Source organism: Daphnia pulicaria, chromosome 1 (genome assembly GCF_021234035.1).
Source record: "Daphnia pulicaria isolate SC F1-1A chromosome 1, SC_F0-13Bv2, whole genome shotgun sequence".
Taxonomy (NCBI): domain Eukaryota; kingdom Metazoa; phylum Arthropoda; class Branchiopoda; order Diplostraca; family Daphniidae; genus Daphnia; species Daphnia pulicaria.
The window spans coordinates 25,641,095-25,660,634 of record NC_060913.1 but is presented as its reverse complement, the minus strand read 5'-3'; the positions used below and the strand labels follow the sequence as shown (position 1 = coordinate 25,660,634).

Sequence of the window (19,540 nt, the reverse complement as noted above, 5' to 3'; positions counted from 1 at the left end):
GTAAGTCATCTTTATCAGTTCTAATTTCTTGATGGAGTCCATCCCTAGTCATGTGTGTTTGCTATTGTATTGTATGGATACAACAGTTAACGAAATACTGTTTCGTTTTTACACCGTAAAAACCGAACTGACCGAACGGCTATTAGTATGAACTTAAGATAAGATAATCTTCGACATGCAATTCTTTTAGATTACAATTTATTTCACCAAGGGCCAATTACCGGTAGGCATATTGTTGAAGTCTACAACATTTTTGTTTTCAGATTTAGGAAATTGATTTTTTTACTTTCGGATTTCACCTTCTGTTTAATTTTTGGCAAACGTATTGGAGAAAGGGGATACTATTAACGTAACCCTTTTTGAAGGTGAATTAAAAAGAGGTTGTTGAAGTGCTACTTAACTATTACGGATTTTTGATGCGGTTAACAACAGGGAAACTGAATTGCGATTGCTTACATCTTCTTTCTCGACCAACGCACGCAACGTTATTTTTATGACAAAATTACTGAATCTTTCTGTCGACGACTATTTTGAAGAGGTTTTTATTTGTTTTGGTCGGTGTACAAAATGGCAATCGGAAAAGGACGCTTATCCAAACATTTGCATGAGAAAAATAGAATATCTATACAGTTTTAAAAAACCATAACAATTTTTGTCGTATGATGGCTCTATAGGGGTATCCCAATCGCTCACTGACTGGCAAGCTTCGGGCAAGGCGTGCAGTACCGGGGACCTCCATCACTCGATTCGTTCAAGAACTCTAGACTCGGTTGGATGGCCTAGGCGATAGTACTACTTGCTTGGTCATTAGATTTTCGGCGGCAGTCTCGATAACAGTTCCGTGGAATCTGACAGGAAGATTTTCTATGGGATAGAACAGCCATCCAAACCCGACATTTTTCTTAGTTGACATGATTTTTTGCACGAGTCGGTCGACTGCTGGAAGGGCGCAAACGATGCCTCAAGGAAGGAAATGTACGGCTGCCTACTGTTGTTTTTTTGTTGTTGTTTTTTCCCGTTTGTTTGGCTTTGTATGTGGGATTTTCTGACCGTTCGATGCCTTGATGCAGTTTTTTTTTCTTGATCAAAGATTACCTCAGGTTTTCTCTTCCTTCAAGTGTCAACAGGAACGATCCCTCCGACAAACTATAATTGTCGTCCACGGTCCATCCCATGTTGAATTAACAATTCAATTATTTCATTTAAATTGAAATGTCGATAATGACTACGTAACAAAGTCAGGGCATTCCATCCGGTGTTAGTTTTGCAATTGACGTCGATTCCATGTTGAATTAAAAGTTGAATGATTTCAATTAAATTTTCTTTTTTATAATTTCGACATAAGATAAGAAGAGCATTCCATCCGTCTTTGGTTTTGCAATTTAAGTCGATTCCATGTTGAATTAAATGTTGAATAATTTCAATTAAATTTTCCTTTTGATAATAACAACATAACAAAAGAAGAGCATTCCATCCGTCTTTGGTTTTGCAATTGACGTCGATTCCATGTTGAATCAAAAGTTGAACGATTCCAATTAAATTTTCATGTTGATAATTACGACCTAATAACATAAGAAAAGCATTCGATCCGTAATTGTTCTTGCAATTGATGGCGATTCCGTGTTGAATTAAAAATTGAATGATTTCAATAAAATTTTCTTTTTTATAATGACAACATAAGAAAAAAAGAACATTCCATCCGCTGGTGGTCGTGGAATTGATTTTGATTCCGTGTTGAATCAAAAGTTGAAGTATTTCCAGTAAATTATTTTGTCCGTTATATTTTCTTTTTGCCAAATAATGAAGGGGTGTCATTCCTTCTTCGATTGTGCAATTGAAATCCACACCTTCTTGTAGAAAATATGTTACTTCTTCCAAACTTGGATAGCTATCACGCGAACATAAGGCGAACAACTGAGCTTCAAATTGACTCTGAAATGGAAATAAATTTAATTGGTTGTTACCTAAACAGTAATAGTTAAAGGCTTTACTTTAATTTGTTTGAGAAATTCTGCAACTTCTGTCGATGTTATTCTATCCGCGATATTTTCCCTTAGCATTTTCAGGATTAGATCTCGGGCACATCTCGATTGTATTTCTGATAGTAAATTTTAAAATTTTATTTTATCTCATTATTTTTTAAAGTCTAATTTGATTTGACATAACTTACTATCCAGATTAATTGGTTTGTTTTTAAGTATGTTAGAAAGAATGCTATGGCGAGAACCGAAAGGATGAAGACCATTTGAAAGATAATATCCAAAGACAAGGCCTTCTGCAAACACATCGTTCTTGATTGTTCCCCGTTGCGTTATTTCATCTTCGGTGTCGAGTAGTCTCAATATTTCTGGCGCTAACCATTTCTCTGTCCCCTTGATTCCACTCATAGAACAAGTTCCTCTTTCATTCACTGGTTTACTCAGTCCGAAATCAGCCCATTTCAATAAAACGTCTCCCTTTTTGGGATCTTCCCAGATGAGGACGTTTTCAGGTTTGAGGTCACGATGCACCAGTCCCATTTTGTGAATATACTCCAGTCCGACAGCTAATTGATAAAGGACCGTTAGCGATGGGGGCATCGGCCCACGGTATTTATTCTTGTGCCCATCTTTCAAAAATAATTTTTCCAAAGAAGCGTTGCACAATTCAAGATAATAATATCTGTAAATAGTCAATCAAAGGCATTTTTCAGTTATTTTTGTAATACTTGTTTTGTTGGTTTTTGTTTTTTACCTGAAATTTGCGTCACTCTCGGCGTGAAACAATTTGATAACATTCGAATGATCAAGTCCTTGCAACGCCTCCTCTCCTTGTGTGTTGCTTGCGATATGAATTAACTGAATTCGCTTGACGGCCACCGGTTTTTCACGCCACATACCTTTACATACGATACCATAACTCCCTTCACCCAACTTGTTGCCGAGATCCAAATTCCTCACTTCGTTCGACATTTCCAATCAATGCGATATTTCTGAAATGTATTTCTTTGTTAAGGTTTCGTAAATTGAATGTGTGCTCTTCGATTTTCACCAGCTAAGTTAGTTGACTGAGTAATTCGTATCAAGGAATATTGGTGTGAGTGTTGTCGTTCAGATCGCAGCTTTATCATTTTGTATTGGTTACCTTGGCGATTTTATCAAGGTAAAACAGCTGATAACATTTGTCAAGATAAATCCTCAGTTCACTTTTGCTTATGATTGTCACTTTCAGGAGATCGGAGGGATATTTAATGGAGTCGATATAATTTCTTGTTATTTTATTATTTATAAATACGTACGCTTTCATTGTTATAATTGAAAATCTTATTAAAGATTTCCTAAAAACAGGTAGTTTGATGGGGTATTCAGTATTGGGTTCCCTACATCGTTGATTTTGCCAGTATTTCCGTGACTAGTTTAAATAGCGAAAATGCATTGCCGAAGCAACTAGCAAACTAGAAAAGTCCCAATTTTCGTTAAGTGGTGGGTCATAATCTGTAGAAAGGGTCAGATGTCAGATCAATTTCCACCAATCAGAGCAGAACATCGAGGGAATCTGCAGTAGATCAATATGGTTTTGGTTTTACAGTAGGCCTAGATACATTTTGGTTTCAGTTTTATTATTCACTTTGCATAACAAAAATTTCGAAAAAATTACATCAAGAGAAATCAGTTTTTCTATTATATTAACGGTTCATAAAGTGGGTAAGGCTATCTAACATGCATTGAAGTGATACAGAGGATTTTAGCGGGATTTAGTCAAAATATTTAAAAAAACCTTGTGTCATATTTTGGATCCATTCTTTTTCTATGTGTACCTTACCGCAACACCCTGCGATGTATTTCACAATTTCATGTCGTCTTTCTTTTTTCATTTCATATGCGATGCAAGTTAGCGTATATGGCGTCACAACGCAAAAATTTTCAATTAGAAGTCGAATCATTTCATTTAAATTTTCTTTTTGACCACTTTGGCACAAGGAATGCATGCTTTTTTTAAAGTCTCTGTAATCTTTCTCTCTAGACCACAAGCCATAAAATTTTTGATTTCTTTCCCAGTCTTCTTCACTAGTGACTTCCATTTCATGCTGAAGAAAAATTTGAACAATATCAACTAAATTTTCTTTGGTGTAGAATTGACACAAGATATCAAGGGCTCTTCTTCCAAGGCTACCAATGCAGTTGACATCGATTCCGTGTCGAATCAAAAGTCGTATTAAGTCAATTAAATTGTCTTCTTGATAAAATGTGCATAAATAATGTAAAGCATTATTCTTGTAACCGTCTTCGCAATTCACTTCTATTCCATATTGAATTAATAGTTGGGTTATTTCAATGATATTTTCTTCTTTATAATATTGAAACAAATAGTAAAGAGCATTGTGTTCACAACGGTTCTTGTAATTAACATCGATTCCGTGTTCAATCAAAAGTCGGGTAATTTCAATTAAATTTTCATTTTGATAATAACTATACAAAAGGTGAAGGACATCACCCCTTTTGTTTTCCTTGCAATTGACTTCGATTCCGTGTTGAATTAAAAGTCGAATTATTTCAATTAGTTTTTTTTTTTGATATCTTGCCCCAAATAACAAAATCAGAGCATTCTGGTGTTGTTCCGTTTCGCAGTTGACTTCGATTCCATATTTAATCAAAAGCCGAAAAATTTCAATAACATTTTCATTTGGATAATAGCGAGACAAACAGTGAAGTGCATTCCACCCGCGGAAGTCTTTGCAATTGACGTCGATTCCATGTTGAATCAAAAGTTGAATTATATCAATTAAATTTTCGTTTTGATAACTTCGGCACAATAAAGTAAGCGCGTTTTCTCCGTTTTTAACCTTGCAATCAACTTCAATTCCACTTTCGATCAAAAATATAATTATTTCAATTAAATTTTCGTTACGATAATTACGGGTCAAACAGTGAAGGACATTTGATCCGTCGTTGCGCCTGTCATTGACATCGATTCCTTGTTTAATCAAATGTCGAATAATTTCAATTACATTTTCATGTTGATAAAAAGAAGACAAAAGGTGAAGGGCATTGCATCCGTCCATGTCTTTGCAATTGACGTCGATTCCATGGTGAATCAAATATCGAATAATTTCAATTAAATTCTGTTTTAGTTTCCGTTGACACAACAACAACATGAGAGCATTCCGTCCAAAGCTATCCTTTGAATTGATATCAATTCCATGTTGAATCAAAATTTCAATTAATTCAGTGAAATTCTCTGATTCTTCATTTTCACACAAATAAATGAGAGCATTATCTCCGCTGTCTTCCGTGCAAGTTACATTGATTCCGTGGTCAATCAAAAGTCGAAGGATTTCAATTGAATTTTTCAGTTTGTTGCGATTCTTGCAATCGACAAAATTTTTGTTTTGACATAATGAAATGAAAGCATTCGATCCGTAGTTGTTTATGCAATTGATGTCAATTCCGTGTTGAATTAAAAGTCGAATTATTTCAATCAAATTTTCTTTTTGATAATTTTGACACAATGAAATTAAAGAATTCCATCCGCATATGGGCTTGCAATTGACGTCGATTCCGTTTTGAATTAAAAATGTGACGATTTCAATTAAATTTTCTTCTTTATAATGTCCTCATAATAAAGTTAGAGCATTATCTCCGTAGCACTCAAGGCAATTGATGTCAATTTCGTGTTCGATCAGAAGTCGAATTATGTCTATTAAATTGTCTTTTTTATAATTTCGACAAAATAAATGCAAGACATTTGATCTCATGTCGGCCAAAGTGTGACTAAGGTTAACTCCATTCTTTATGAAGTGCCGCACTATTTCAACCAAATTGTTATCGCCATCCTTTTTTGCTTGTGCCAGATATAAAAGGGGAGTCCATCCTTCAGGATAGACAAAGTTGACATCCACACTTTTTTCCAGAAAGTATTTGATATCCTTTATACTAGGATAAGTATCACTCGAACATAAGTCCATAAACTGTTTTTGTGTCACAAGCTTTACAACATATGATATATTTAGTTATTATTTATTTATTTATTTTTCCACTTTAGTTTTTACTTTTTACCTTTTCGTAAATTAGTTCAGCGACATCTGATGAATTGATTCGATCTTCCGGCTTTCCTTCTAACATTCTCTTGATTATGTCATACGCACATGGTTGACATTCTGTCCCAGTCAAACGAAACATAATTTTTAATAAAATTTCCGCTTGATTTATGTGATAAACAAGGTAGTACTTACTATCCAGATTAATTAGTTTGTTTTTAAGTATGTTAGAGTGAATTTTATCACGAGAACCGAACGGATGAAGACCATTTGACAGATAATATCCAAAGACAAGGCCTTCCGAAAACACATCACTTTGGATTGTTCCCCGTTGCGTTATTTCATCTCGCTTGTCGTCGAGCAGTTTCAATATCTCTGGGGCTAACCATTTCTCTGTCCCCTTGATTCCACTCATAGAACAAGTTCCTCTTTCATTCACTTGTTTACTCAGTCCGAAATCAGCCCATTTCATCAAAGTTTCTTTAATTAGAACGTTTTCCGGCTTGAGATCACGGTGGATCAGTCCCTGTTTGTGAATGTATTCCAGGCCAGTAGCTAATTGGTAAATGTTAAGTAATTGTATGGGCATTGGGTGGGCCTTCAAGAATTTTTCTGGGTCCTTTAGATAACAGTTGTTCCAACGAGCCATCACACAATTCAAGACAGTAATATCTAGAAATAGTTGTTTTATTAGTTATTACCTCATTAGCTCATTGATCTGCTTAGATGACGTATCTTACGTGAAATGCTCGTCACTCTCGGCGTGAAAAAACTTAACGACATTTGGATGATCGAGTTTTTTCATGGCATCTTCTTCTTGTTTGCAGCACTGATCTAGTTGAATTTGCTTGATGGCCACTGTTTTTCCATCCCAGCATCCTTTGCAAACGATACCATAACGCCCCTCCCCTAATTTGTTTTTGAGATCGAAAATCTGCGACATTTTCGACATACTGACTTTTTGAAAACTTTGAAAACTAATCCTTCACATAAAAAAAATATGTGGTCTTTGTTGTAAGGAATGTAACAGCCTTTTGATTTATTTGCCCTTGACGACTAATCAAATCACTTGATAAACCTAGTCCTGGATGGCAATTTTATCTTGTTGGGTTTGTTGTCTTGGCAATGTTATCAGGGAAATATAGCTGATAAAAAATCATGAAAGAAATTTTTTTTGTCTCCTACTCATTGGAAAGTTAGAAATTTCTAGCAACGACTTTCGAACAAAAATTTTAAATGACGGGAGGGAAAATGAGGCATGCGAATGTAATGGTTTTCATCGCCCAGCCTTATAACCAATCCGGAAAATCTAAAATTCCGACTCACGACAGTGGTTGAAGTTGAAAAATATAATAATTCCATACTCTTTTTAGACTTTAAACTCATCTAACTGGTAAAGGAGAAAAAAAAAAAATAATGTTAAATGGAATTTTTTGGGGGGGAGTAATAAAGGAGAGCGGATCAAGCGACTAAAGCCATGAGTGCCGTCCACCCTTGCTGTACCTGCCGGCCCACGCCCGGTCTATGCAGGACATCGACACAGGCATGGGCGGCGCTAATAAATGCTGGGGGTGTAGATGAGATTTTGCTGGCGTAATATTAATACTTATAGGCCCTTATACATAGCATCAGTACGGTGGATGTAGATAGCAAGGATCGGGCACGGATGCTTATATTGCCTTTAACGGTATTCCAGATTTACCGATAATAACAACTTATATTCTTTTTTCTTTCTTTTTTTTAAATGTTATGCATGGTTATTTTAAGGGTCAACACGGGGTAATATTTATTTTGATTATGTCATTGTACATTTTCGTTGTAGTAGAATAGGCCTGCCATTCGATTATTAACGACATTACGATGGGTGTCAGCGGTAAAACTATAAACTATCTTATTGATTAACACAGAATTTTACCTGAAATCTCGCTCAAACTTGATCAAGGTCTGAAATGCTGAAAACTCAAACTCTGTTTTAAGAAATCGTCGAACTTGGGAAAATCGTTATCGTCATTAACGAATTCTGCGCCGACATTATTCTGAGTTGATTCCGGCTCTTTTTTTAAATCATTGTAGAATATCGACGGGTATTGAGGTCGTGATGATGGGTCGATGGTGGAATCCATGTTCTCCGTAGGAAAGTAAGGCGAAGGTGAAAAAGTCGGTGATGGATAAGATGGCGTTGTGTAACCGTAAATCAGTGATTCGGTGTAGTAAGCTGTAGGAGAGACGGAAGTAGGGCGGTCGTAACTGGGAGTCTTCTTAGGAACGTAAAGTGGAACATAAGGTTTGAATGCTGATGCATGGTTGTAAATAATCGGAGCGAAATAGCTGTGAGCTGGAATAGGGAAATGTGGCTTAGATTTGTGATTTGTTTTGTGATTTGATTTCGGTTGATTTGGCTTGTTGGGCCATCTCATTGGCCAGAATTCACTGTAGCGTCCGTTGGGGTTAAGTTCGTCAAACTCCTCTGTCTGACCACTTCCAAAGGCGCCCATCGAGTTTCTGTTTTTATCTTTTTGAATCTTCGCGCCGTATTCTTTCGCCAAATTGTCGCCATCGAGCCCGACGACTGCCACAGCTAATTGAGTCAGTAGGACAGGAACTAAAGCCTGTGTAAAATTCAAATTAACCAAACGGTTATTTCAGTCAGTTGAATGAACTTCACTAACTTACTTTGAATGTGGCGCGTTTCATCTTTGCAAAAAGTTGTTGATTTACGTTTGTATCTTGTTATCCGGTAAGACACTGCGTTGAAGTTGAGCTCGAAGACTCGAATGATGGATGAATGTACGACTACCACTGACTTATATCCATTGGAGAAAGGCTCCACTTTTTTCTCCAACCGTAAGATGCTTGTCCACAGCATTTTCACTTGTCGCAGTGTCCCTTGTTGCTTTCCCGATCACCGCGTCGTCTGTGGTTTTTCTTTCTGGCACTTCTTCTGCTGATCAGCTCTTCTTGCTGTCATTTCCAACTTTCAATGGTTATTTTGAGCTGACGACTGCGGCTCGTAACTTTTATTTTTAAGCTGATCAATCAACATCATTTTTCTGAACGAAAACAAACCACAGAAAAAAAAGAGAATAATTCGCCCGAGATCAACACTCTTCTGGCAATTGGTTACGCTACAAAACTCATCGCCGCGTGTCGAGAAAGTGGAATGCTATGTACTACTAGCGGTAGCTTTCTAAGTGATTCAATTTTTCGATTTCGATAAACTCTCTCTCATTTGCTTCGGAAATGTTAGTGTTGGACATGTACTTAAAACTTGTTGGAATGGAATGAAAATTCACTGTAACCGTTTGTTGATTTTGGATTCTTTTTATGGGGACGTACAGTCCCCTCCATAAGTATAGGATCACCCCGCGCCGTTCCATAAGGCGGCGTGTATTTTTCATATGGGTTTTTCGGGTGGCAAAAATCGAAAAAATGACATAAATTCACCAAACTTGGGATTTATGTCATTTTACGTTTTTTCTATTGTCTGAATTTTTTTCAGATTTTTTCCCCTATTTTTTATGCCTAGAAAAGTGGCGCACAAAGTATCGGATCACTCCGACGCCGGCCGTGTTGTCTTATGGCGCAAATGGGCTTTTCATATTGCTTTTTATATAATTAATTTTCTAGAAGGAATTTTTATTTTCAAACCGTGTATACTATACCCTTTCATAAATTTACTGTCAGTTTTTCATGATGATATGAATTATTTTCGAATTTTCCCAGATTTATTCGTTTCCCGAGTTTCTGAATAAGAGACTGCAGAAGACTTCATTTACGGTTTACAACCTCTATCAGCTGGCGTAGGCCGGGAAATTAGTGTCGTTTCTATACACCACTGGCGCTCTGCTTCCTTTTTTACTTAAGGGGCGTATAGAAACGACACTAATTTTCCGGCCTACGGCAGGCGATAGAGGTTGCAAACCCTAAATGAACTCTTCTGTAGTCTCTTATTTTAGCAACTGGGGAAATTAATAAATCTGGGAAAATTCGGAAATGGTTCCGATCATAATGGAAATCTTACAGTTAATTTATAAAAGGGAAATGTAAAAAGGGTTTGAATATAAAAATTCCTTCTTAAAAATTAAATATATAAAAAGCAATATGAAAAGCCCATTTGCCCATAAGACAACACGGCCGGCGTCGGAGTGATCCGATACTTTGTGCGCCACTTTTCTAGGCATAAAAAATAGGGGAAAAAATCTGAAAAAAATTCAGACAATAGAAAAAACGTAAAATGACATAAATCCCAAGTTTGGTGAATTTATGTCATTTTTTCGATTTTTGCCACCCGAAAAACCCATATGAAAAATACACGCCGCCTTATGGAACGGCGCGGGGTGATCCCATACTTATGGAGGGGACTGTAGTCCGTAGGTTAGTTTCTGCAATGCCTTCTATTACGATCTCATAAAATTGATCATAAACGGTCCGCTTTCCTTCACCAGTTAATCACTGCTCCGGCTGACGAACAGCGAGCCTTAACTTTAGTGCAGCTGAATACTTTTACATTAGAAATCACTGGTATTTTTCATTACAGGGCTTCCACAGACACACGGATTTAGCTGGTGTAAATGTCATTCCTACTTAACAATGTTCAAAATTCGCTGTTAACAATAATTACCAACAAAAGTGATCTGTTTCGAGTAGCTCAGTCTGCGCAATCTCAGAATGAGCAGCAACAGATGAGACGCCCTGAAAGAAAAGAAACGATAATGATCGTAGAACGCTTCTTATTTGTACATTTGCTTCTGCTGGTATCTTCCTCTTGACTAGCCAGTGGCTCCTCTTTTATTTAGTCTGGCTGATAGTGATACTATAAGGACATATTTTTTTTCCCCTGGTTTCCCAAACGCGCTCTACAGATAAACCGAAAATTCCATCTCATTTGCAAGGTTAAAAGAAATATCGACATTAAATCGATCCTTTTTATTTAGTTCAAATCGAACTTATGCCCACATTTAACCGTTTTTTTTCCTTCGAGTAACTTAATGGATTTAAAAAGTTGTGCGTGTTAAAGTCACATTATGTCTTTCCATTGCTGATCGAGCTTTGTTTTCTGTGCACGTATAAAAGTTGGTAGTGATTTCAACGATCCACTCGATTTCTGAAAAGCTTGGAATTGGATTTTCGGTGAATAGATCAGATTGCGTAGCATTTGGTTTTATTACCGCACGTTTAAGTGTTGCAGTTCCCGAATCGAATTCCCCCAAAGTTCGTCATCATAAGACCTTGCCACCTTGATACATTTTACAACGATTCGCTTTGCCTGTGCATTTAAATTTTTCAATTGGCCCATGATATAAGTTAAAAACTGTGCCATTCACTGGTGACGGTGAAGTGAATGCTTTGGCTAAATTATAAACCGAAATTAAAGTTGAGACACAATTGGTTATTATTGTTTTTTTTGTTTTTTTATCCAAGGATCAGGACTGACGCCGATTACTACCTCCAGGTTTGGGGTTTTGAGCTTTAGCAGTTTTCTGGTGTGTTGGCGGCTTCTTCGTGACGATGGGTGATAGTTATTTGGTGAGTAGATGAGGCGCAAGTCTCTAGATCTTTTTTGTTGTTTGTTCAATCTTATAATCGAGTGTCAACCAGTGTCCAGCGAGAGCGCTAAACTCTTTAGTTAGTTTTAAGATCCTTCTTCTTTCCCTTTCTTATTTTTAACGCTAGATAGCTACACCGTAGCCTTCATTATTTTTTAGTTGTCAACATCTCTAAAAACATTTATTGGCAGGCACTGTGATGCAAGTTTCTGTGATAATTGGCAGATACTGAACCGCAGCTGGGATTTTAAAAATTCGTCTGCTAAGTTAGCGTTGACGTTAATCGGTAACTACACCGCTTGCAAATTAGTTTGACATTTGTTGTCGTGTCATTTAGTTTTGTATTTTGCCATTATTTATTTCAATTAGTGCAACAGTTTTTTGGTCGAATAAGGAAAGTTTCACAAATAAAGCGTGAATCTTAAAGATAAACGGTTGTGGTGCCAATTGCCAAGTATGTGTGTACCAAGGTCTATACACTGTCAGTCATTTGTATAACTTGTCAACATTAGGCTGTTTCATATGTTAAGTGCAGTAGTTTTGATTTTTTTATTTGTTTCTTATTTAGATTGTGTCTATCACTGAAAGAGAAGCAGCATCCTGGTGATCCTTCCATTAAGAAAATGACTACACGGTCAATAACACCAAAAAAATGTCAACAAATTGTCATCACATATAATATGCAAGTTAAGTTTACATAGAATCTTGAGAATCATCATGTTGAGTGCAGCAGTTTCAATTATTTTGTGTTTATTTCTTATTTAGATTTTGAATTAAACTGAATAAGAACCATCTGGTTATTCTTCCAAGGAAAAGGCAAACACCACCATCACAGTCAACAAGTTAACCCAATGACTGCCACTGGGTAGCAGTTACCCTTGAATAGCTCTCCTTAGTTCTTTGGAATGGGTCCACACTTATTTTGAGGTATTGCTTGCTGGTGTTACAATCTTACATGCAATTTTGAAATCCAAAGTCACCTCCATTCTCGTTTCAGTTTAACCTGCGCCGCTAATCCATCGACTGAATCCATTCGGGGGTAACTGACGAGAGATAAAAGACAACTGACTAACTAACGTGATGTCATTCACCAATACTGTGCGTGCCATCCTTCCGTCGCCCCAAGGCATGGGGGAATTGTACCTGTTCCAGCTACGCTGCCAGCATAATTTCACTACCCAACTGACGGCCTGGTGGGTCAACTTACCCATCACTGACTCCTACTACCCCTGCTCTCAAGTCTCAACGGACCAAAGGACGACCATGTTGTGAGTATCGTTATTTTTTTGTCTTATTTTTGTTGTTGTTTGTTACTTCAGTTCAGTTGTGTGTTGAGTGTCGATGAGCTTACCGTAGATGGCTAAAATGGCCTTTGATCGTTTTTCTGCTGTCAAAAGCATCCGCTAGTTTTTTTCACAATTCTAAAGAGATGAACAGAGTTACTGTAAGACCATTTTGAGTGACATTTGAAAGTGTATTGTTCAAATTTTTTTAGTGTTTAAGGGACTCATCTTGCGCCCATTTTAAGAGACGAGTTCGATTGTTAACCAACTGTTAAATTTTTCATTTAGATCATAGACGTCAAGCACATTGATCATTAACACAATTTATAAACAATGCGACTTATTTTCTTTTTTTATTTGTAGGTTCTCGCAGATTCTAAACTACAGGAACTTTCTAAATTTGCATGGCAGACTTTATGAGAAGGTATGTCCTTTGAAGAAAAAGGGCAATGGCTGCTGTCAACAAGGTCCCTTATTGTTTGGTAACCCGTTGGCTGCTACCCTTGAATCTCCCTATTTACTTCCTTTTGATTTGAGGTATTGCTTTCTGTCGCTACAATCTTATTGAAAATTATTGTCATCCAATATTCATTTGCTTATTTTTATTTACAAGTTTAGCCAAATTACAGATTTCTAAATTGGCATGGCAAACTTTATGACAAGTCATATTCTTTCAGAATTCATTTCAATTGATGTGGAAGATTAATTCATTTCATTTCGGTTACAGGTTTATCGTGTATGTTCGCGTAGTTGCTGTCCGCTGTGGTACGTTGTTGCAGCCTATGCTGGTGATAGATCTTTCTGCATCAAATTTAATTGGCCGTGCTGTTGTGTTCCCGTTAAATGTTAAGAAGGAAAAAAAAATATGGGGATAGTTATGTCTAGCAAGTAATAAACATGTTTTCGGGATTGGGAAAGGAAAGTGGAAGATGTTGGAGAGGGGGATAATTCAAGTTTGGATAACAACAGTTAATTTTAAGTTTTAGCCCTACAAACATATCCCTACCAATTAATCTCCAAACCCCACAAACTTATACCTTCCAACTCTTCACACACAAACACACACTTACCAACCCTAAATTTATACCATATTCAAATAAACCAATGTTAAACCCTAACAATGTGCTGTCTGTAATAAATAAAAATTTTTATACATAAAACTGTTTTTTTATTTTTTTTTTAAACGTACAAAAATTTCAATAAACAGAGCGTCCGGTTCAAGGCGGTTTACTACTGCACGAGTTTAAACGCAACCCGCCACCACCGCTGCGGCAATGAGACAAAAAGCGATGGTTTAGTTTAGCGGAAATCTGCGTCAGTCTTTGTAACTTGACTGACGGAGATTTCCACAAAAAATAATCCATGGCTATTTGTTTCATTGGGTAGTGGATGCATTGTTTTAACTCGCACATGCTGTTATAGGACATGTCTACGGCCCCCAGAGATATTTATCTGGACCGAGAAGAAGAGAGAAGTACGAGGCAAGTTTTTCCGGGGAGATGTAGTCATACTAGGCTTCCGGGTTAGACTCATGACCCTCCAAAAGTTTTCATCGGATCATGCGCCTTCCAAGTCCCCGTTCGACCAGAGCCCTCCCCTCCTCCTGGTTTCACAGCGGGTGAGTGACCACCGGCGGGCGTTGGTTAGTAATTAGTTATTAGGGAAACGGGGCCACAGAAAAGAAGGGAGCTCAGATATGCACTGGTCATTTAATACACAATTTATCAGTCTGGAATGACAGCATGCTCTCAACGTTGGTGTTCAGCAATGGATGAAGTCCACGATAAGTAGCGAAGGATTACCCTGTAAGCAGAATGAACATTTAATTTGGATGACAAAAATTTTCAATAAGATTGTAGCGACAGAAAACATTGCCTCAAATCAAGAGGGCCCGTTTAAGGAAGTAAAAAGGGAGATTCAAGGGTAGCAGCCATTGGGTTAGCAAACAAGGGACCTTGTTGTCTTTCTTGAAAGGACTTTACTTCTCATAAAGTCTGTCATGCCAATTTAGAAACCTGTAATTTGGAACCCGTAAAAAAAAATATAAGTCACCTTGTTTATAATTTGTGTCATCAATGTGTTTGATGTCTATGATCTAACAGAATAATTAAACAGTTATTGGTATACACTCGGAATTGCCTCTTATTTTTAACATTAGATAGATGTAAGTGCAGATCAATACTTTTAAACATATTAGACTGCAACGAAGGAAGTTCAGTGAAATGAAAAGTGAAGGTTCTCTAGAAGATGGAATGAGATTGGTCCATGCTGGGTTTGGTGATCTAGCAAGTCCAATAGAAACAGCCGATAATTAAGATTAATCCTAATAAAACATGAGAAGAATCCAGGTTTCAGCATGTAATAAAGCTAGTGTTGGTTGTTACCTGTATAATTTCTATGGCACATTCAGTACAATACAATGAGTTTGAACAAACAGTTGGCTGCACGACTTTCACGTTTCCTCTGACTGTAAGTTGATGAAAAATATTAAGGTTATCCAACATATACACGGAATAGAACAGATCACCGACAAGTTACAAACGAAATCACTCGAATTTACCTATGAATTCACGGTAATTTTCGAAGAGAAGATAGCTTAACTTTTGACAGTAAACCGACATAAGCCCATAACTGACACAATAATCAACACACCATCACAATTAACATGCCATCTATTGGACACGTCTCAAAACTCAGTATTTGAATGACTAGTCTTAACATACTCACAAAACTTGAAAAGCGCATTTTTGTTCGCTAAAACCTAGCAATCAATCTTGAGAGCAGTACAGAGAACAAAGCTCACTTGCTAGTTTTATGCAAATTTCCCGGAAGTATACCGGAAGTAAGCGATAGCGCCTTAACCATTGAGCTGTCATCAAAATAAACTAAATATTTGTGATCTACGTGAAATTTGGGGTCGATTAGGTGTAAATTAAACGAATTCCAAAATTTGGGCAAAATCGAGAATTTTCCTGAACTATTCTTGAAACCGGAAGTACGCGTATGTAAAAAACAAAACATGAACTTTACCACAAATTTGACGAGGATCACGAATATGTGGTTCTTTTCAGCGTCAAATGAATATTTAATGAACTACTGACTGAAATGAGAAAACCGGAAGTAGAAAAAAAACAATTATCGAAAATTTAACAAGTGAGCTTTGTTGTCGGGATATAAATCGTCAGTTATCATTAAATATTTTAACAAATTAACTGCCAATAAATGTTTAAAGAGATGTGCAAAGTAACAGAAACAGAGAAACTGACTTTTGACAGCTGCAAATTATCAAAAAGCCATCTAGCGTTAGAAAAAAGAAACGTCCAAGTAAAACTTCGTTTGCGCGTAAGAACTAAGAAGGTCCTGATTTCGGAAACTATTACACAGAAAGAGTTTAACGCAACTAGACTATTAATAGATAACCTACGAAAATAAGTCAATTGTTGGGTACCTGGGCATAATCCCGTGGTGAGTAACTTCAGGTGAGTCACGGTGGAAGGAAGCGACCATTGAAGTGGTTTAACTCATCGTTGAAGTAGAGAAAAGTTGTATAACACGAGTAGTAACACGAGTAGTAACACGAGTAGTAACACGAGTAGTAACACGAGTAGTAGCACGAGTAGTAGCACGAGTAGTAGCACGAGTAGCAGCACAAGTAGCAGCACAAGTAGCAGCGAAGCTGGATGAGCGTACGTCGCGAAGATGAGGATGCGGCAGAACGTTGGTGGAAGTCACTCTTCTGTCATAGACAAAGACTAGCTACACACAATTTTTATAAAGAAACTGCGTTAAAAAGTCTGCGGCCGACTCGCGATCTCCGGGAAGTAATGATTACTTTGTTGTTGCTGGTAACTGACATGGTCCGTTGATCCATTTCATACTAAGGGAGGAGTTGCAGTACAATTTATGTTTCTTCCCAGTTTCACTCGCACAATATCCATTCCTATAGGATGTGATCTGTCCACGGAAATCTAAATCATAACAAATAATGATGATGATTAAACAGAAAGGAGATAAGAATACTACTTAAAATCATAGGGTATAAATCAAACCTACGTGTTCAGCATCAAACGGCGTTTGGACAATTTACTATAAGATATGAATTGTACACTAGATGATGATGAACTGAATCCTTCCTTACATTACATAAAAGCCTATTATTAATGGATGTACACCGTTTAAGACTATAAATGTTTACCTTTTTGATGAACTAAAGCACTTTGCACGTAGTTTTCATAATGGAGATTAATAGAAATAAATAAATAACCTTATCAAGACACACCAATAACATTCAACGTGATTGGAAGCGGCCATTGTTGGTGTTGATGTATTAATCGACAGCATCTGGTGGGAGATTTGGGTACCCTTTTCTTTTAAAATGAGTTTCACCTTCACGTAATTATTGCTAAGAGCTACGAACAACGAAGAGAAGATTTACGGTATTTATTTCTGAAATCAAAATATTACAAAAAGCTTAAAAATCACATAACATTGCAACGAAACGTGAAAGACAATAGGCTGAAAAAGAATGCCATGGATGTAACATTCAGATCAGAGTATCAGACTCATCACACAAGCAGAGGAGTTTTAGCGATCCATTGTGCGAGCACTCGAGTGTTATAGCGTTGCCTTTTTCGTGACAGATGTGTTGATAACGGCGGCAGCGGTTTCCATAAGACAAGACAGACAGAACAAATTTGATTTAATCCAAGAACATTTTCCACCAGCAAATAGGCTGGAAACTGTTCTGCACTTATGCGGCAACACCTAACTTAAACACCATTGAACAAACCTGGAAGCGATGACCTTTAAAAAAAGAAAAAAATTAAAAAAGTCAGCTACAGTAATTAAAGTAAAACATCATAATTTATTTAATTTCGTCAAGCTCCGCTCCACCACAAAACCAGACCAAAACTGTGCCTCCCGATGGCCGAAATCGTCACCTGTGGACGTTTTAAAAAATACTGACAGATCAATTACGCTCGAATCGCTTTACCCCTTATAATAAAATTTGCCAACTAAATTTCTACAAAAATTTGATTGAAATACATGTGGAAAATTAAAGCTTTAATTATTTCCTAGTTCCAATTGTTTAAAAGAAAAAGAAATACTGAAAAAATGAGAAAATGGTAGGAAATTTTCTGTGCGAACGCGCATCCCACAGCACGATTCTATAAAGCATCTGCATCTCCAACATCAAAGTATGCAGTGGAGATTCACCTAGATTTATCAAGTACTTCTGGCCACCTTAAACGATAGACAATGGTGTTATTTTACCAAAACAACTTGAAACAAACAACAATGAAACAACTCGCCGTTGCAATTCAAAGCACAACTCCTAGTGCAGATGACATGGAAGTCGACCATGACTCGGACGACGATGAGAAAATGGAAGTGGATAATGACGACGGTCAAAATGACAAGGGGTTGAAAAGAAAACGGGATGCAACTTGGATAATTACCGCAAAAACAACTGCAAAAACATCCAGCAAAAAGATTCGCTCATCATCTCGAGTCAAATCACGCCGTGTCGCAGTTGTCGCTACGTGGAAGAAACCGAATGCGAGAATGCGAAAAATCTGCAGAACAATTTATTGGCCCACAAGTCCCGTAATTGAAACCAAAAGCAATTCGTCAGACGCAGAAGCAATGGAAGTTGACTGGACATTCCCCGATATTCCCGCATGTCAACTGATTATCAAATCATTCTACGACGCCACTGTTAAGGACCATAGAAGAAGATATGCAAGAAGGAATAAGGGAACAATTACAGAACGGATGGAAGTTGACTGACATGCGACGTGACAGCTAGAGCCGAGTAATTGTTTTTTCTTGCCGAAATCATATCATTATCATATCAATAAAATGTCGATTGAAAAATATAACCAACTTGTTCTTCATTATTAACCTTTTTGAACATTATAAACTTAATTTTTATGTTTATAACGAATAACGGGACTGCATGTTTTCGAAAAATGTCAGTTTCGATCGAACAGGAACGACAAGTTAATCTCGTTTAATGGCTAGTTCTCAGTTTCTGTTGAAATTGACTTCTTATCTCAACAGACGGTAAACAACGTCAGTGGGAACGAACAAATTTCCATACGGGATTCAAATTCGAGCATAGTCCATTGTAAAAAATATCGGCTCGCAAACAACATGTCCATAAAAACGGCAGCTCTTGTCAAGCCGAGCATCCGTTTCTTTCATCACAAAATAAATCTATTGCAATCGCCGTTATCGAAAAATTACATCAAACTTTTTTTAGTCTAATTTAATCGTGCGTCCTTGGTAAAAAAAAAGACATGACTACTGTAAAAAGGGAAATTCCTTTAATCCACTACAAGAGAGATTGGTCACGAGTCTTTATCCAGCTTATTAACAAAAACTTATGAATGTGGGACATGAAATGATAACATACGTCTGTTTCGTCATCAGCTGACTCCTGACTCATCTTTGATCAGGCCGGAAGACGTTCGGACTTTGTTGACTTCGATCAAACAAGGACATCAAAATCAAGATAATGAAACAAAACTTAGTTACTGAATTATTGCTCAAATTGCATTCAATTTTCAATAAATATTAAAAACAAAAACAAACTTAAGAAAACCGGCAAAATAAAATGTAAAACATATAAAGAACAACGACGATAAGAATAAGAATTGTTGTAAATAATTCTTAGGCTAGTTGTAAATTCC

General features: G+C 37.0%; 3 protein-coding genes and 3 long non-coding RNA genes across 11 annotated transcripts; 1 reads left to right on the top strand and 5 right to left on the bottom strand.

The window, feature by feature from the left end:
• Window positions 1-2,132: 2,132 nt before the first annotated feature.
• On the bottom strand, window positions 2,133-3,094 carry LOC124320063 (serine/threonine-protein kinase/endoribonuclease IRE2-like). Its single transcript, XM_046782855.1, has 2 exons — window positions 2,734-3,094; window positions 2,133-2,661 (listed from the first exon to the last, which is right to left on the bottom strand). Exons 1-2 carry the CDS (start codon window positions 2,949-2,951, stop codon window positions 2,133-2,135), a joined length of 747 nt encoding a protein of 248 aa, XP_046638811.1. The 5' UTR covers window positions 2,952-3,094.
• Window positions 3,095-5,386: 2,292 nt separating this feature from the next.
• Window positions 5,387-6,605, bottom strand: LOC124319902 (serine/threonine-protein kinase/endoribonuclease IRE2-like). Its single transcript, XM_046782852.1, has 3 exons — window positions 6,212-6,605; window positions 6,036-6,136; window positions 5,387-5,965 (listed from the first exon to the last, which is right to left on the bottom strand). The coding sequence occupies exons 1-3, from the start codon at window positions 6,603-6,605 to the stop codon at window positions 5,594-5,596; spliced, it is 867 nt and encodes a 288-aa protein (XP_046638808.1). The 3' UTR covers window positions 5,387-5,593.
• Window positions 6,606-7,688: 1,083 nt separating this feature from the next.
• LOC124316544 lies at window positions 7,689-9,025 on the bottom strand. Its single transcript, XM_046782549.1, has 2 exons — window positions 8,690-9,025; window positions 7,689-8,625 (listed from the first exon to the last, which is right to left on the bottom strand). Exons 1-2 carry the CDS (start codon window positions 8,708-8,710, stop codon window positions 7,954-7,956), a joined length of 693 nt encoding a protein of 230 aa, XP_046638505.1. The 5' UTR covers window positions 8,711-9,025; the 3' UTR covers window positions 7,689-7,953.
• Window positions 9,026-11,756: 2,731 nt separating this feature from the next.
• LOC124319272 lies at window positions 11,757-14,005 on the top strand. 3 transcript variants are annotated; one of them, XR_006912981.1, is made up of 5 exons: window positions 11,757-11,848; window positions 12,131-12,489; window positions 12,560-12,830; window positions 13,209-13,382; window positions 13,573-14,005. It is a non-coding gene; the product is annotated as an uncharacterized LOC124319272 (long non-coding RNA). The 3 variants fall into 3 exon arrangements; XR_006912975.1 differs by lacking the exon at window positions 11,757-11,848 and adding an exon at window positions 11,858-12,016; XR_006912987.1 differs by lacking the exon at window positions 11,757-11,848 and adding an exon at window positions 11,858-12,054.
• A 409-nt stretch (window positions 14,006-14,414) lies between these two features.
• On the bottom strand, window positions 14,415-17,162 carry LOC124319487. 4 transcript variants are annotated; one of them, XR_006913199.1, is made up of 7 exons: window positions 17,041-17,162; window positions 16,899-16,978; window positions 16,294-16,813; window positions 15,230-15,312; window positions 15,028-15,127; window positions 14,709-14,860; window positions 14,415-14,648 (listed from the first exon to the last, which is right to left on the bottom strand). It is a non-coding gene; the product is annotated as an uncharacterized LOC124319487 (long non-coding RNA). The 4 variants fall into 4 exon arrangements; XR_006913197.1 differs by lacking the exons at window positions 16,294-16,813; window positions 16,899-16,978; window positions 17,041-17,162 and adding an exon at window positions 15,406-15,668 and having other exon boundaries at window positions 15,028-15,168; XR_006913191.1 differs by lacking the exons at window positions 16,294-16,813; window positions 16,899-16,978; window positions 17,041-17,162 and adding an exon at window positions 15,406-15,668.
• Window positions 17,163-17,266: 104 nt separating this feature from the next.
• On the bottom strand, window positions 17,267-19,460 carry LOC124319584. Its single transcript, XR_006913289.1, has 2 exons — window positions 19,264-19,460; window positions 17,267-17,648 (listed from the first exon to the last, which is right to left on the bottom strand). It is a non-coding gene; the product is annotated as an uncharacterized LOC124319584 (long non-coding RNA).
• Window positions 19,461-19,540: the final 80 nt, after the last annotated feature.

What these genes read in the sequence shown, in the direction of transcription:
- LOC124316544 (XM_046782549.1), bottom strand. Translation starts at nt 8,710, where the DNA reads ATGAAACGCGCCACATTCAAA. An exon ending in TGAAACGCGCCACATTCAAA is followed by an intron (nt 8,626 to 8,689) that starts GTAAGTTAGTGA and finishes AATTTTACACAG; the next exon opens with GCTTTAGTTCCTGTCCTACT.
- LOC124319902 (XM_046782852.1), bottom strand. Translation starts at nt 6,605, where the DNA reads ATGCCCATACAATTACTTAACATTTACCAATTAGCTACTGGCCTGGAA. An exon ending in CAAACTAATTAATCTGGATA is followed by an intron (nt 6,137 to 6,211) that starts GTAAGTACTACC and finishes TGACTGGGACAG; the next exon opens with AATGTCAACCATGTGCGTAT. An exon ending in CTGAACTAATTTACGAAAAG is followed by an intron (nt 5,966 to 6,035) that starts GTAAAAAGTAAA and finishes TATGTTGTAAAG; the next exon opens with CTTGTGACACAAAAACAGTT.
- LOC124320063 (XM_046782855.1), bottom strand. Translation starts at nt 2,951, where the DNA reads ATGTCGAACGAAGTGAGGAATTTGGATCTCGGCAACAAGTTGGGTGAA. An exon ending in GAGAGTGACGCAAATTTCAG is followed by an intron (nt 2,662 to 2,733) that starts GTAAAAAACAAA and finishes GACTATTTACAG; the next exon opens with ATATTATTATCTTGAATTGT.